Below are 13,859 nucleotides of genomic sequence, written 5' to 3'. Positions count from 1 at the left end.
GATTAGGGTCAGATGTATGTTAAGGCTCGGGGGATGTGTTTGTTAACAGTATGTAGGGCTGTACGATTTGGAGAAAAAGAATTCTGATCAAAATGGCATTTGTGATTTAGACTTGCCGTGCTTGTTTGTACGGCTGTAAAATATGGCCAACATGTTAAATCATTATGGCCATAATAGCAATAATAATAATAATAATAGCTATTATTATTATTATAAAATAAAATTAGAATTATTAAACAACAAATTAATATATTGTACTAGTCAATATACAAAGTTCAAAAAAAAAAAAAGTGAATAATTTTACATTGCAACTGTAAGATTACAATAGTAATATTTATGGTTGTCTTTATTTTATTTTTTTACTTTAAATCACCAAACTTTTATTTTGATAGAAAACTGCAAGACGCCCTTAAAGGTTCTCTTTTGATGATAAGTGCTTCTCATTTCTAGAATGGAAAGATGTCAGCGTTTTGCTGAGATGCTGCAAAAACATTTAATTAAATCATAACCTTTGCGACTGATAATCAGAATTAGCCATATCGTGATTTTGGTTTTATTTCGATTAATCGTGCCCTACCAGTATGTATGTGTGTGTCTGTGTGTGTTTTGAGAGGGCTGTGTTCTGGTATTCTGTATTCTGCTGCACCTGGAAGAGGCTTTCAAGTATGTCGATGTGCATTAGTGTGGAAGAGCTCTGTGAGGCACACGAGGAGATGCTGCTCAGAAGGACGACATTTTCTTTTTGCCAAGTTGATTTTGGCTCCAACGTATATCTGCTCTTTCACAGCATGGGGTGTACGAAAGGGAAAATATTAGACTGGCTGTAATTCTGAATGACAACGTCTACACCGGGACGTGAGACCCAAAAAAAACTACGGTTTTGTTGTCATTATAATCAACAGTGGCGTCTGCAGTGAAAGCGGCCGACGTGGTGCGTCATCAGTTCATGGACGCCTTGTTCTTTTTCTGATGTTTTATTTTCCCTGGTTTTCTGTAAAAACTCAATAGCTCATCCAAAATCATCACTACAAAAAAACATCTGACTTTCTTGCTTCTGCGCAGCACAAAAGGAGAACATTTGAAGGCCGTTTTCCATGCAGTTACAAAAAGGACACAAAAGCGACACGTCATTAAAGTGCTGTGAGCCCAAGTATTCTGAAGCCATATAATAGCTTTGTGTGAGAAACATGGAACTCCGTAGGAGTACATTTTTGGGGATTTAAATTGGATTTACAAACCTTGTATTTACTTTGTAGAGTGTTTTCTATAGAGTTCAATTGAGGTTGTACAGTACATGGTCATGCTGACACCGTGGAGATGACTATCATCAATGTGATTCATTCTTTAACAACCGCTCATGAAGCGCAGGTTCACACAGCATGTTGCTGAACCAGGCGAATGCTGTTTATTACGTGCTGCTAATAATGCCATGAGCATTATAAGTCTCTTATAATCTTAAAATACATAAACCTTTCATTACTTTAGGAGTCGCCTAGCTGGTATTTGGTGAGTTTCAAGCCTGTGATGGGAATACGGGGCCTCCGCTATGAGATCAAGTGTTGGCCGTCAAATAAACAGTGCAGATATAGGGCAGATTAGTGAGGTACCTGATACGGCAGGTACAGTCCTCTGTGGACCTACACGCCATGTTCACACCATGAATGTTGTGTCTCAATGCACAAACCTCACTCAAATGAGATCTCGGTTTCAAAGTGATTGTACAATTGTCTGAACTGGCTGAAAGGAAAGGCTTTCAGTTAAAGGGGAAGTGTCTGTATTTGGCAGCATAGCAACATGACTGGTTTCAAAATTGACTGCTTTTATACAAGTTTCCCTAAAACACTTTCCCTGTCTGGCAGATGGGTAGATATATAAAGGTCATGTGAGCAATTTGTTTTAAAATACTACTTGAGTGGTCCCTGCTTCATATGTAGAAACAAAACAAAGTCAACTATTGCCATTTGAAGGAGAAATATGTAAACACAACAACTCTGTGTGTGTGTGTGTGTATATATTTAGACTTAATAGCTGAACTTGCAGTTGGATGCTTGATTGTGAAGATCTGTCTGACTCATTGGTTTACCACTAAGAGCTTGTCTGACCACCACAGTCTGTTCACTGACATGTTTAAGTGGTTCTTTGCCAGAATGTCAAACGTAAGGCTGTTCTGAGTGTTATATTTGTGTTTTGATGTATCAAATAAAAAGAGGAATATACATAAAGATAGAAGTTGGTTGGTTGATGTATGGAGTTGCTATTGAAATGATAGATTAAATGCCTGGCTTCCTGTATAAAAAAAAAAAAAAAAAAAAAAAATGTTTGCCAGGAATTTTTCATGATTGAAAATTAAGAATACTATTGATTTACTTTTTAGGCATGTTTTCCATAATATTTCAACTTTTTTTGTGGAACTGACTTCTGTTATTATGACGATGTCTCCGGCCATATTAAATCCAGTTTATAGCTGGATATGATTGTAGATCCAGTCAACGTTTTAAAAGCTGCTGACATCTAAGATTTGATGTTGGATTTGTTCTTGTCTTTCAATTTAAAACACTTGCCTCTGATTTATTTCTAATTCAGGTCCAGACAGAGTCGGCAGACTTCTTTTGCATTTTCTGCGCTGATGTGGATGAAAACTGTAGGGAATTATTTGGAGTATTTTAAAAAAATGATACAAAGTGTTCAAAATATTTGATAAACAACAATACAAAGATGTGTAGAAGTTGTGAATGATGGGTGTTTAAATTCTGGGGGATTCTTTCTGGGGATTTCTCTGGGCACAGATTCTGTGTGGGCCTACTTATAGTGACTTTAGCCTGTTGCTGACATCACTTCCTGCATGTCTACCCGGGTGTTGACTGTTATACCGTGAATGTACGGATTAGGAATTGTTTTTTTTTTTTTCTGCTGAGAAAAAAAAACACGATTATTTTAACATGATTATTTCAAAACATTTTCAAACCAGCATCAAACATTTTGCAGGTTTTTGTTACCCTCTCAGACTCCTCCTTTTATTTTATTTGTATTTTTTAATGCTAGACACTTAAGTCAATAAGTATGAACTGTGTAAGCATGAGTGCTGGGTGAGGAAATGGTTAAAGTGTCAGTGGAGAGAGAGCAGCGCTGTTATGAAGGGGGTGCGTCGCGTTTCAGCCAGTCAGTCCGGCCCGGGTTTTAGGCTCCTCCTTTCTAAGCTGGAACTACTTGCACTGTAAGCTTTTTTCCCCTCTCTGCTTCCCTTTTGCTCTCTCTTTCTGGCACTCTCTCACTCTTTCTCGTACACTCTCTCTCGTGCTTTCTCCTGCTGTCTACCAGTGTGCCGTGACTGTGGCCAGGAGTTGTTGGGGGAAGGAAAATCTAAATTGATAATCACAAAATGTTGACTTTCATTTAAAATACATCAAACGTACATGTTGTTGCATTACATTTGTGCATTGTTGATATCTGAACCATAGAGTGGGGTCCAAAAGTCTGAACAAATAGACTGAACACTTCTATTTTGCAGTTTTCTAGCTTCAAATGTATTATTATTATTATTTTATTATTATTATTATTATTATTATTTTTTACTTTATTTTTTTATCAGCATAATTTGAGCGAAAAGTTTATTTGAGAAAAGTCTGTTTGAGAATTTCCTAGTAGTTGGAAACTTGTGTGCTTCTGTGGTAGCATCGTAATCTGACCTTTTGTTCAAAGGAGTTCACATGGTCAATGGTCAAATTTGCTTACCTTTGACTGGTGACCTAGAAATGCTGAATCTAAAGTACTACTTTATTTTGTCAGTTTTATTTGTTGTATTTTTTTTTTATTTTAACTTTGTAACTTATTACTAAATTCATATTTTTATTCTGCAAGGGCAGTTAAATTGAACAAACATGACAGTAAAGAAATTTATAATGTTTATTAAGCTTTTCAAATCAGCATATTAGAATGATATGAAGGATCATGAGACACTGAAGACTGGAGTAATGAGGCATCAAATGAATACATTACATTTTAAAATATATTATATAGAAAATAGTTATTTCAAAGTGTAATATTATTTCACAATAAATAAATGTAGCCTGCATGAACATAAGCGACTTCTTTCAAAAGCTTTAAAAACCCTTATAGATCCCAAACCTTTGAACTGAACTTTCACTTCAGTGATTTATGTGTGTATAGCCAAAAAGGAAGGTTTTATTTGATATTATGTTTGAACAAACTGTATTCCTGACAATCTGTTTTTGGGTCCCGTGTTTTAGATATTGCCAGACTACTGCAGAGCTCTATAAATGCCCTGAGCACAGTCCCTCTGGGAACGTCCTGACCCTCTGCACCTCAGCACTGCTTAACGGCTGTTTATTTATCTTCAGGTTACTCATTACCCCAAATCCCATCACTTGTTTACCTTGTTACCCCCGATGGTAAAGTACACGTAAAATCCATTAAGTACGACCCTGCTCTCAAATCTCCGAAGGCCTTCATTTTATGTATTATGCAGATCTTTCTTAATGTGAATGATGTTAACTTCTTATTCTTGCTTTGATTTCATGAGGGCCGATTATTTTATTAATTAACGTATATGTAAAGGAAAAATAGATCAGACTCTTTGATCGTTTTAAATGTACTCAGCAGCAAAGGGTATGTGATCTTTTGCATTCACTTGCCCTACGCTGGTTACACAATACACTGTGTATGCCCTAGGGATGTGTACATGCAAAGTAATATTAGATAGCCTTGAGCTAAAATAAAACATCTATTTTAAATAAGCACTTGGATTTGCAATTTTTGCAGCTTTGCTATAAATTTCTCACTGTGGAGCTGAAGCTTTTTTTTTTCTGTATGCCCATAGATGTTCACACATCTGTAGAAGTTTGCCATCAATTTATTTTAAAGGTTAAAACACTGGATAGTGGCGGTTCCAAAAGCAGATCTTCTATAAATTTAATTGATTAGGGTCACTGCGATTTTGCCAAGTAAGACATGTTCCTGGATCAACATATTTTGTTGATTCTGGAACAACATTCCTGTCTGAAAATGTAGTCCTAACCCTATCCCTACCCTTAAACCTTGCTGTACCAATAACATGTACCTAAAATCAAAGGGAAATGATGGAAAAGGTGAATAACACTAATGTAGAAGCACCTAACCCTGGTTGTAAGCCTACACTTCACATAAACTGTAAATGTGTCCCTCAAATCTGATTCTGTCAAAGATGTTGACCCAGGAACATGTTGTACTTGGTGAAATCACGTTCACTGTCTGACTAGCAAAAAAAAAAAAAAAAAAAAACCTTATTCACACAGAAGACAAAGCAATGTGGAAATATGCGTTGATTTTGTTTGTAATCCACTCTTAGGTTTATTCTGCATCATCTTGTATGCAAATTTCTATTGGGCTTTACGTAGGCTACATAATATTTTAAAATGCACTCTTAAAATACTAAAATACTGACATTCACCGGTTAACCAGCATTTCGCTCTGGTGTTAAAGGCTAAATGGCATTGGGGAAGTTGGCTAGCCTTCAGTTGTTGTGTCGCTGGGCAAGATATCGCATGTAATGTGAATCTTTTGAGAGACACATTATAGAGGAGGGGGTTGTTGACCTGGATTAAACCTGTCTTAAGCACAGCACAATAGCCTGCATTTTCAATGATGTAGGTCATTGATCAGAGCGCTGGGCGCCAGGCTAGCAGGCAGCAGCAGTATCTGTCTCAATCCAGAAACCTTAGCCTGGAAATGTGATGCCTATTATTCTACCCATGCTGCATTGTGCTTGGGGAGATCAGTAGTTTGCAAGTCCCAGTTATTTGGGTTTCATACAGTGTTTTAAGATCTTTGGACTGTTGTTTTTTTTATATATAGCTGTAAGTAGTAAACTCGTTTCACATTTAATGTTTTTAGACAGCCACATTCAATGTAAAGTTTGTTGACTTGTCTTCTATAATGTGTAAGAAGCTTTAGGTCTGTAGATCTTAGTGCTCTGAGAATCACAGGATAATTTAAGGAAGTTTTCCAGATGCTAATCAGCGCATGTTTGCCCTTGCATGGAATTATCCACTAAAAAAACCCCCAAAAAACTCAATGTCTTTTTTCTTTCTTTTTTTTTTTTACATATAATTGTAAATTTGAAAGACATTTACATGGACCCTAATAATTTGAATGTAATTGGACTACTTGCACAGTCAGAATAAATGTCACATTTAACCACGTCAATCGAAATGAATTTGCCAAATAATCCAATTAAAATTTATAAGGGGTGGTATAAACCTTTTTGAATCTTATTGAGAGGACATGTAAACACTTGATTGGATTGAAACCCAAAACTGGAAAGTACTGTGCATGTGCAATGATGTAGAAATGTGGTAATGAAATGGCGCATGGAACGAGCTGTTGTTGTTGAATGAAGAGTCATAAATGACTGTTGTCATTCTAAAATTCTCCTTCCACTCATCGTATGTGAAGTGGAGCAGGATAATGTCCTACCAGTCCTTGTTTCGGACTCTCATCAACAGGCGCGGGAAGGGACGATTTTACTGCTCGATAAATACAAGAAGCGCGACACAAAGCTTCATGTTCTAGTCTTTTCCAAAATTAGGACCGAAATAAATAAATATTTAAAATAAAGAAAAGAAGCATTGTTGGAAACAGATGAATTTCTTTCTTCTGCTAAACACAACAGAAGATATTTTGAACTTTATTTTGATTATGGGTAACCAAATAGTTGATGGGCCCCATTGACTTTAATAGTATGAAAAAAAAAAAAAAAATAACATGTAAGTCAATGGGGCCCATCAACTATTTGGTTACCCATAATCTTCAAAATATCTTCTGTTGTGTTCAGCAGAAGAAAGAAATTCATACAGGTTTGGAACAGATTGAGGGTGAGTAAATTATGACAGAATTTTCATTTTTGGGTGAACTAATGATATTGTCTTTTTCAACAAATGGTCAGTTGAAAAGAGGTGCTTAAGCTTCAAACCTCAGGAAGTTAAAATTTTCCTTTACCCACACTCAAGGTTTTCCAAACCCATAAGATTTTGTAGTTAAAAACACAAATGAAGATATTTTTTTTAATTCTCTAATTATTTTGTGTCCATCTATTACAATTTCCAGCCTAAAAGTTCATAAATGCGTTGTAAAAGTTATCCATATGAATCAAGCTTTTTTTAATACAAGTCTTCTGAAGATAAACATTTGCTTTATTTCATGAACAGATTTAATTTAGATTTTATTCGCCTATACACATTGTTCAGCGCATATAGATAGAGCTGATTAAATATGATAAACAGCTGAAACGTACTTGCTTGACTCAAAAGAAAAAACCTCAGGTGAAGCAAGCACGTTTGAGCTTCCCGTATTTGATCAGCTGTATGTGCGCTGATGTTTATATGTGATTAAAAGAATAGCATTCATGAATCCTCTCATGTGTAGAGATAGTGTAGATAACAGATCCGTTGTGCAGTGTAGTTTGCAGTGTGAGCTTGTGCTAAAATGTAATGATTGACAGCTTCACTGATTATAAAGGCAGAGTTTTTTTGCTTACTTTCTGTATATAATGCATTCACAATTTCACAAAAATTATATTTTTTCATTTTTCAGGTCCAAAGTTTGCATTTAAATGTGGTAGTGAATCCACTTAATTATAATGCTCTGTGTGAGTCACTGATGAAATTGCAATGATTGACATGGTTATAGTCATAGAAATGGCATCTTGTGGCTATAAACGAGACATGGATGCAACAGTTTAACCAATTTTGGTTAGTTGTGGCCTAATGGTTAGAGAGTCGGACTTGTAACCCGAAGGTCGCAGGTTTGAGTCTCAGTACTGGCAGGAAATGTAGTTGGGGGGAGTGAATAAACAGCAATTTCTTCCACTCTCATTACCCACAACTGAGGTCCACCTAACCCCCAATCGCTCCCCGGGTGGTGCAGCAAACATTCCCAGTGCTCCGGGGCTGTGTTTATGGTGTGTGTGTTCACTATTCACTGCTGTGTGTGTGCACTTGGATGGGTGAAATGTAGAGCACAAATTTCGAGTATGGGACACCATAATTGGCTACACACATCACATCATCATCACATTACTTTTTTTTTTTGACCGAAGAAATACTAGTGATGAAATATGTGTTTGGCAATTTAGCTACTTTTCAAAAGCACTGTTTAAGAACTAGTTTAGATGTACAAAATAAATACATAAACAATTTGAATGTAAATTCTATTAATCAACATTAATAATCATATATACATATATATATATATATATATATATATATATATATATATATATATATATATATATATATATATATTTTTTTTTGTATATTATCTCATAATTTGGCAGCAGGAATATTTGGCTGTTGTCACTACCTGACACACGGATTCATTAACTGTTACACATGCATTTTCTTTCTCAACTGTTTACGTTCACTTACGTACATACTCACCAAGACCGTAATTTTGACATTATTTTGTGTATATCTGACTGTTTAAGAGCAATATAAGCAATGAAAAAAACTGTATTTAGTACTAAGAGACAGCTTTATGTGCACGCACTTTGCGTGTGAGTGAGCACAAAATCTGTGGGAATGAGAAAAATGATGCGCAATCCCTCGCCAAAATACAAGCCCTGTAACACCAACAATATTCATCCCGAGCAAATGAAACTAGTGAGTGAGAGGAGGCGGGTTTGTGTGTCAACTTGCTGTCGGAGAGATGACAGAGCGAGAAAGCACTGCTGGCTTCGTGTTCTGCAGGAAATTAGTAGGCTATTGGAAGAGTTTCAGATATTTCAGTATTGATATGTATTGAAAAATCTATATTTTCTACAACACTAGTTTGCTTAGTGCACTTAGTTTATTATTTCAGATGCTTTCAGACTATAATTGAAAAAATTATATATTATATATATAAAATTCAACCCGCCGAAGTGGTTAGTAGGAGTGACTGCTTTACACGCCACTTCTAATATCCAACCGTATTTGGCGGGTGTTAATGTCAAGCCCTTATAATCACAATTAAAATATCAAGTGAAATAATTGACAGTTATGTTTTTCTGTCATAATTGTGCAGCCCTAACTGCACCCCTTCATGAAGTGCTATGGGTATAGGAAGTAGTCAGTTCGAGGAACTCATTTTAAAATGTGTTTATAAGTTGATTCTCATAAACGGATACATCAACAAGAGTGTCATGATGACAGCAACATGGCTCTGGTGTGTAAAACTTGCAAGTGCTGTTATTTTCTTCTGGAAATGCAAATCTATTTGTATTGGAAATATTTGTTATAACATGATCGCAGTGTCTGCTATATGTATTCCATTAAACATGAAGTGAATTTGACATCTACTGTAAAAAGTAGGCAGCACACACTGAACAGACTTTTTATACACTTTACAGTTTACTTTAAAACCAAATAAATAATGTATCTGCTCAAAACCTGTCTAAAAGGGCTTCTCAAAGAGCTTGTATGTTTAGTGTGCTGTGTGTAGAGTTTTTTTGTTTTTGCGCACCTCTTGATCGTGTCTGTTGTAGGGAACTAGATTTTGTAACCATAGTGACGAGCAGTCGAGCACTTGCTGCAGGCCACACTGAGCCTCCATTGGCTGTTCCACGCGTGTTGACATGTTGGTTGCGGGTGGGGGAAGGGTGGAGACTCACACACTGACCCACACTGTTATGAAGATCTCTAGCCCATATATCAGCACTCATCCTGCGAGTAAAATAGTTTTCGTAGCACCCATAACAGTGCAAGGCATCCTCTGACTTTTTGAAATAGAAGCGTTTGTTTGAAAATGATGTAATTGAAAAAGGAAACGCTGCTCAAACTCACTGCCAAATGCTGCACGTTTACATAAAAAAACATGCAAATGAAGACTTGCCATGTCTGCCATGCTTTTGGTTTCTGCCCTGCACCATGATGGAAAAAAACAGTTCAGTGGTTTGTTTATAAAGGTGGATATGGTTAAGATCATTAGTACACAATAAGGCGATAAATACTGTATTGAGCGTTTTGTGTGTGTGTGTTTGTAGAATACTGTGGCGTTGCTGTTGTGGAATATTCACAATATTATTTTTATTGCAGGTTTCGTAGTCGAGGTTGTGCACAGGCCGATGATGAGGACAGCATGGACGCCTCTGATGTCACACCAACTCCAGACATTGACATCACACCAGAGATGGGTGAGGTTTTTTTTTTTTTTAAGAAAGTGTTGTATTGTTTTTTATTATTATTATTATTATTATTATTATTATTATTATTATTTTAACTAAATCAATTGTTTAAGTTCACAAGCCATAAAATGAATTGACCATGCTACATTATTCCTGATGAGAGAGTGACAGCCCTGTTAACTTGTCTGAACCTCTCACATATATCCTGGGCCATCTTTACTGTTGAGCCCTGAATGAGATCAAATGACTTGGAAAAATAATACAAAGAAAACATAGGCAACACATTGTCCTATTGTCTTCCCTGCTTGACCAGTGTTGTCCAGTTTGCAAACAAATGACTCGTTCGAAAAGACTTCGTAAATCAAGCTTTTGTGAGATTTAAGTCATATAGTATACAATATAGTAGTGTTGTCAAAAGTACCGACTTCGGTACCAAGCCGTTACTGAAATTATAAAAATGTGACATTTTCATATCATGGCATTTTGAGCGTTGTTGAATATATTCTTAAACACCTCTGATTGGCCATTGTGTTGACGCGCTCAACATATATGTCTCTAGTTCCCCATTGTGTTGACGCGTGTATGTCTGTGATTGGCTAATCTGTGATCAACGCTTCAAAAACATGTTGTCTTTGACGCTCTTCATCGAGCACTTACACAGATACACACGGGAGCGTTTGAAAGCGGTGTCTGTCAGTGGATATATTAGGGATCTGCTGATAGACGCCTGCTTTTAAACGCTCCCATGTGTGTGTATGTAGTAAGCGCTCGATGAAGAGCGTCCAAGATGTCATTGTTGATCAACTTAGCCAATCACAGACATATACGTTGAGCGCGTCAACACAATGGCCAATCACAGACATATATGTTGAGCGTGTCAACACAACACAATGGCCAATCAGAGGTGTTTAGGAATCCATTCAACAGTGCTCGAAATGCTGGTATCGTCACACTGCTGGTATATTCACAACCGACTTGGTACCGAAGTCGGTGCCTTTTGAAAACTCTACAGTATATACTGCAGTTTAGTAAGTGTGCACTTTACTTCATAAACAATGTTTTGTGTAAATTCACATTTGTGTGTGAGGTGGATTGTGTATAACTTGATAGATGTTCTGTCACTAATTCCCATGTCATTTAATCTCTTTTGCAGCCCTAATAATAATTAGGCACATCCCATCCCCCTCCTGCCCTTTTGCACTTTTCAGTTATATTCTGAGGTGTTTGTCAGTGATATAGCAGATGATTTTCACATTTACAAAAAGCGCTTAACATCTTCGTTTCATTTAGTACGCTGGAAACTTTTATTCTTGGCACTTAAGTTGTCACTGGTGCAGTTTTTCACAAACGTGTTCTGGTAACCAGTAATGGCGTCTTATCTTCCGATCTTACCCACATCCTGGAAGACTAATGTAGACTGCTGTAGACTTTCATGCTGAGAGAGTTGTTATCCCACCCAGGGCTAAAGGCATTATGGGACATGATCTCTTTTCTGGGTGTCAGTGTGTCTAAACATGTAGTAACTACTTAGTCTTGCAAGCTGGACTTTTAACTATTGGCATAGTCTGGTCCACTGACTTACTGAACTCACTGAACTAGAGTTTTCATCAAGTTTCCTTATTTTTTTTTATTTTTTACTTTTAACATTTTGGAAATTTATTTGATGGGTTTAGATTAGATCTTGCCATTTGGAGAAAGCTCTTGTCAGTTTTATATGCAATGTGCTTTAGGCAGTCTGTGAATGATACATGTTTGCTGCTGTTTTTGCGGTATCTATCATCTTGATTGTTTCTTGATTTTGTTCACTTCAATAATTTGTGACATCACATTAGTGTTTCCTGGTCTTCCTGCTCTAATGTGAGGGTGGTCTTAACCCTTATCAACCTCAGAGGACTCTATCATGATCATGCCAGCTTTTTTTCTAAGAAACCTTCTTGAGAACATTCATTTCATGCTAGTCATTACATTGCAAGTGTCTCTGCTCTGGGCAGGCAGAGGGAGATTGGGTGAACATGATTGAATAGAAATATGTTTGCAGGCTTGTTTTGATTCAACTGTAGAGATGTAGTTTTGTGTCTAGACAGTATGAAGCAGCACTAAAATAAAGATGCTGCTTACGCTTCAGTGACACTGCGGCTGCAAGATATTCATTTTCTCCATTTAACAGCTCTAAAAGTTCCTTCAATGATGACAGAAAATGACTTCTGGGTCACTGAGTCACAACAACCCAAAAACAGTCCAAAGGGGATAAAACTGAGTTGGAATAACCCTTAGTCTCTCATGACATTCTTCTTACTAAATGTATTTGAATTTTATTTATTTATTCCAAAGCCTTTTAAAAGCCTTCTGAAGCTTTTCTAATTCCAAAGCCTGAAGTTTTCTAAAGTAATCTTCTGGTAATTATACCGGGCTTCTTTCAGCACTTCCCAGAGTTCTTCTTTAGATTTAAGCTGTCTTTTATTTATTTCTCTTTCCAGGAGATCCCATACTGCTTCTATAAGATTCAGGTCTGGACTCTGTGGAAGCTGTCAGTAGGGGCTTTCGCACCGGGTAGTTCAAGGAACTAGCCACCAGGGTGGTTCCCCAATAACTTATGGTTCCCCTTGGAACGTTTTCCTGGTTGCATTTATACCACCAGTAGGAACTCTGAAGTGTCGTAACCCGCACTTGTTGTTGTGACTTTTATTTTGACGGCGCGGTGGACCTTTATTTTGATGGAGCTGAGAATGCTAGAGCCTGAGCACACAGTTCTCACGTTCTCTGTGTTTATTAGTTTACGATCTGTCTAACAGTCCTGTCTAATACGTTATTAGATAGAACTGTTATACATAAAAAAAGTAGACGGTAATGAAAAGTTATTAGCGTATGCCGTGTGGTTGATGTCCAGTGTTGCTAGCTGAGCAGAAATAATCATGTTTAGCTTTGTTCCCTCAAAGTTGCATCGGATTTTCTCCTCAGCGGAAAGGTTATGAGGCCCATCTATCACTGTTTTCCATGTTCATAGAGTTAGTTTCTGGAGTAAATATATAGGCTATAATCTGTGTTTACCTAGCCTTTTTTTTTTTTATGGTGGGTGATGGTGTTTCGTGTGCGTTTGGCCAATCGGTGTACACTAACGTCACGGATGGTTCATATTGTGCTGGGTTAGACTCTTCTCTGAAGTAGGAGCAAAAATAGTTCCTCCAAAAGGAGTTTCTAAAATCGTTCCTAGTTCCTGCGGTGCGAACACTCCAAAATCCGGGTACTTCCACCAATAGTTCCAGGAACTATGAAAAGGTTCCCCCGCGAAAAAGCGAAAGCCACTAGTGTTTTATCAGCTGTGATCAGCTATTTTTCTCTCTAAATATGATTTCACTGTATTAGCAGTTTTCTTGGTATTGTTATCTGAAAAAATAAAACCATTCCCAATCAGGTGCTTTCTAGAAGGAATGGCATGATGAATTGAAACATGTACTTTTCAGCATTCATTATCCCATCAATTCGGACAATATCGCCAACACTACTGGCAGAAATATAGCCCCAAACCAGGACAGACAGATATTGTCGACGATTGGAAAATTTCAAACTTTGATTTGTCACTCCGAAATACTCCTTTTCACTGATCTTAATTCCGATCTTTGTGAGTTTTAGCATACCTAAGCCCCCATTTCTTGGCTGCTATCCTTCCATAAAGACCATTCCTGATCAAGCTTCTTCGGACTAT

General features: G+C 37.0%; 1 protein-coding gene across 5 annotated transcripts in view; it reads left to right on the top strand.

The window, feature by feature from the left end:
• Window positions 1-13,859, top strand: part of kmt2ca (lysine (K)-specific methyltransferase 2Ca) — a 144,579-nt gene that overhangs the window by 29,344 nt on the left and 101,376 nt on the right. For all 5 annotated transcript variants that reach the window (XM_084399083.1, XM_084399082.1, XM_084399080.1 and 2 more), the window contains exon 3: window positions 10,068-10,165. In XM_084399083.1, coding sequence (XP_084255209.1) covers window positions 10,068-10,165 — 98 coding nt within the window. The remainder of the gene's footprint in view (window positions 1-10,067; window positions 10,166-13,859) is intronic.

Source organism: Rutilus rutilus, assembly GCF_951802725.1.
Source record: "Rutilus rutilus genome assembly, chromosome: 24".
Taxonomy (NCBI): domain Eukaryota; kingdom Metazoa; phylum Chordata; class Actinopteri; order Cypriniformes; family Leuciscidae; genus Rutilus; species Rutilus rutilus.
This window is presented reverse-complemented; position numbering and strand designations above follow the sequence as displayed.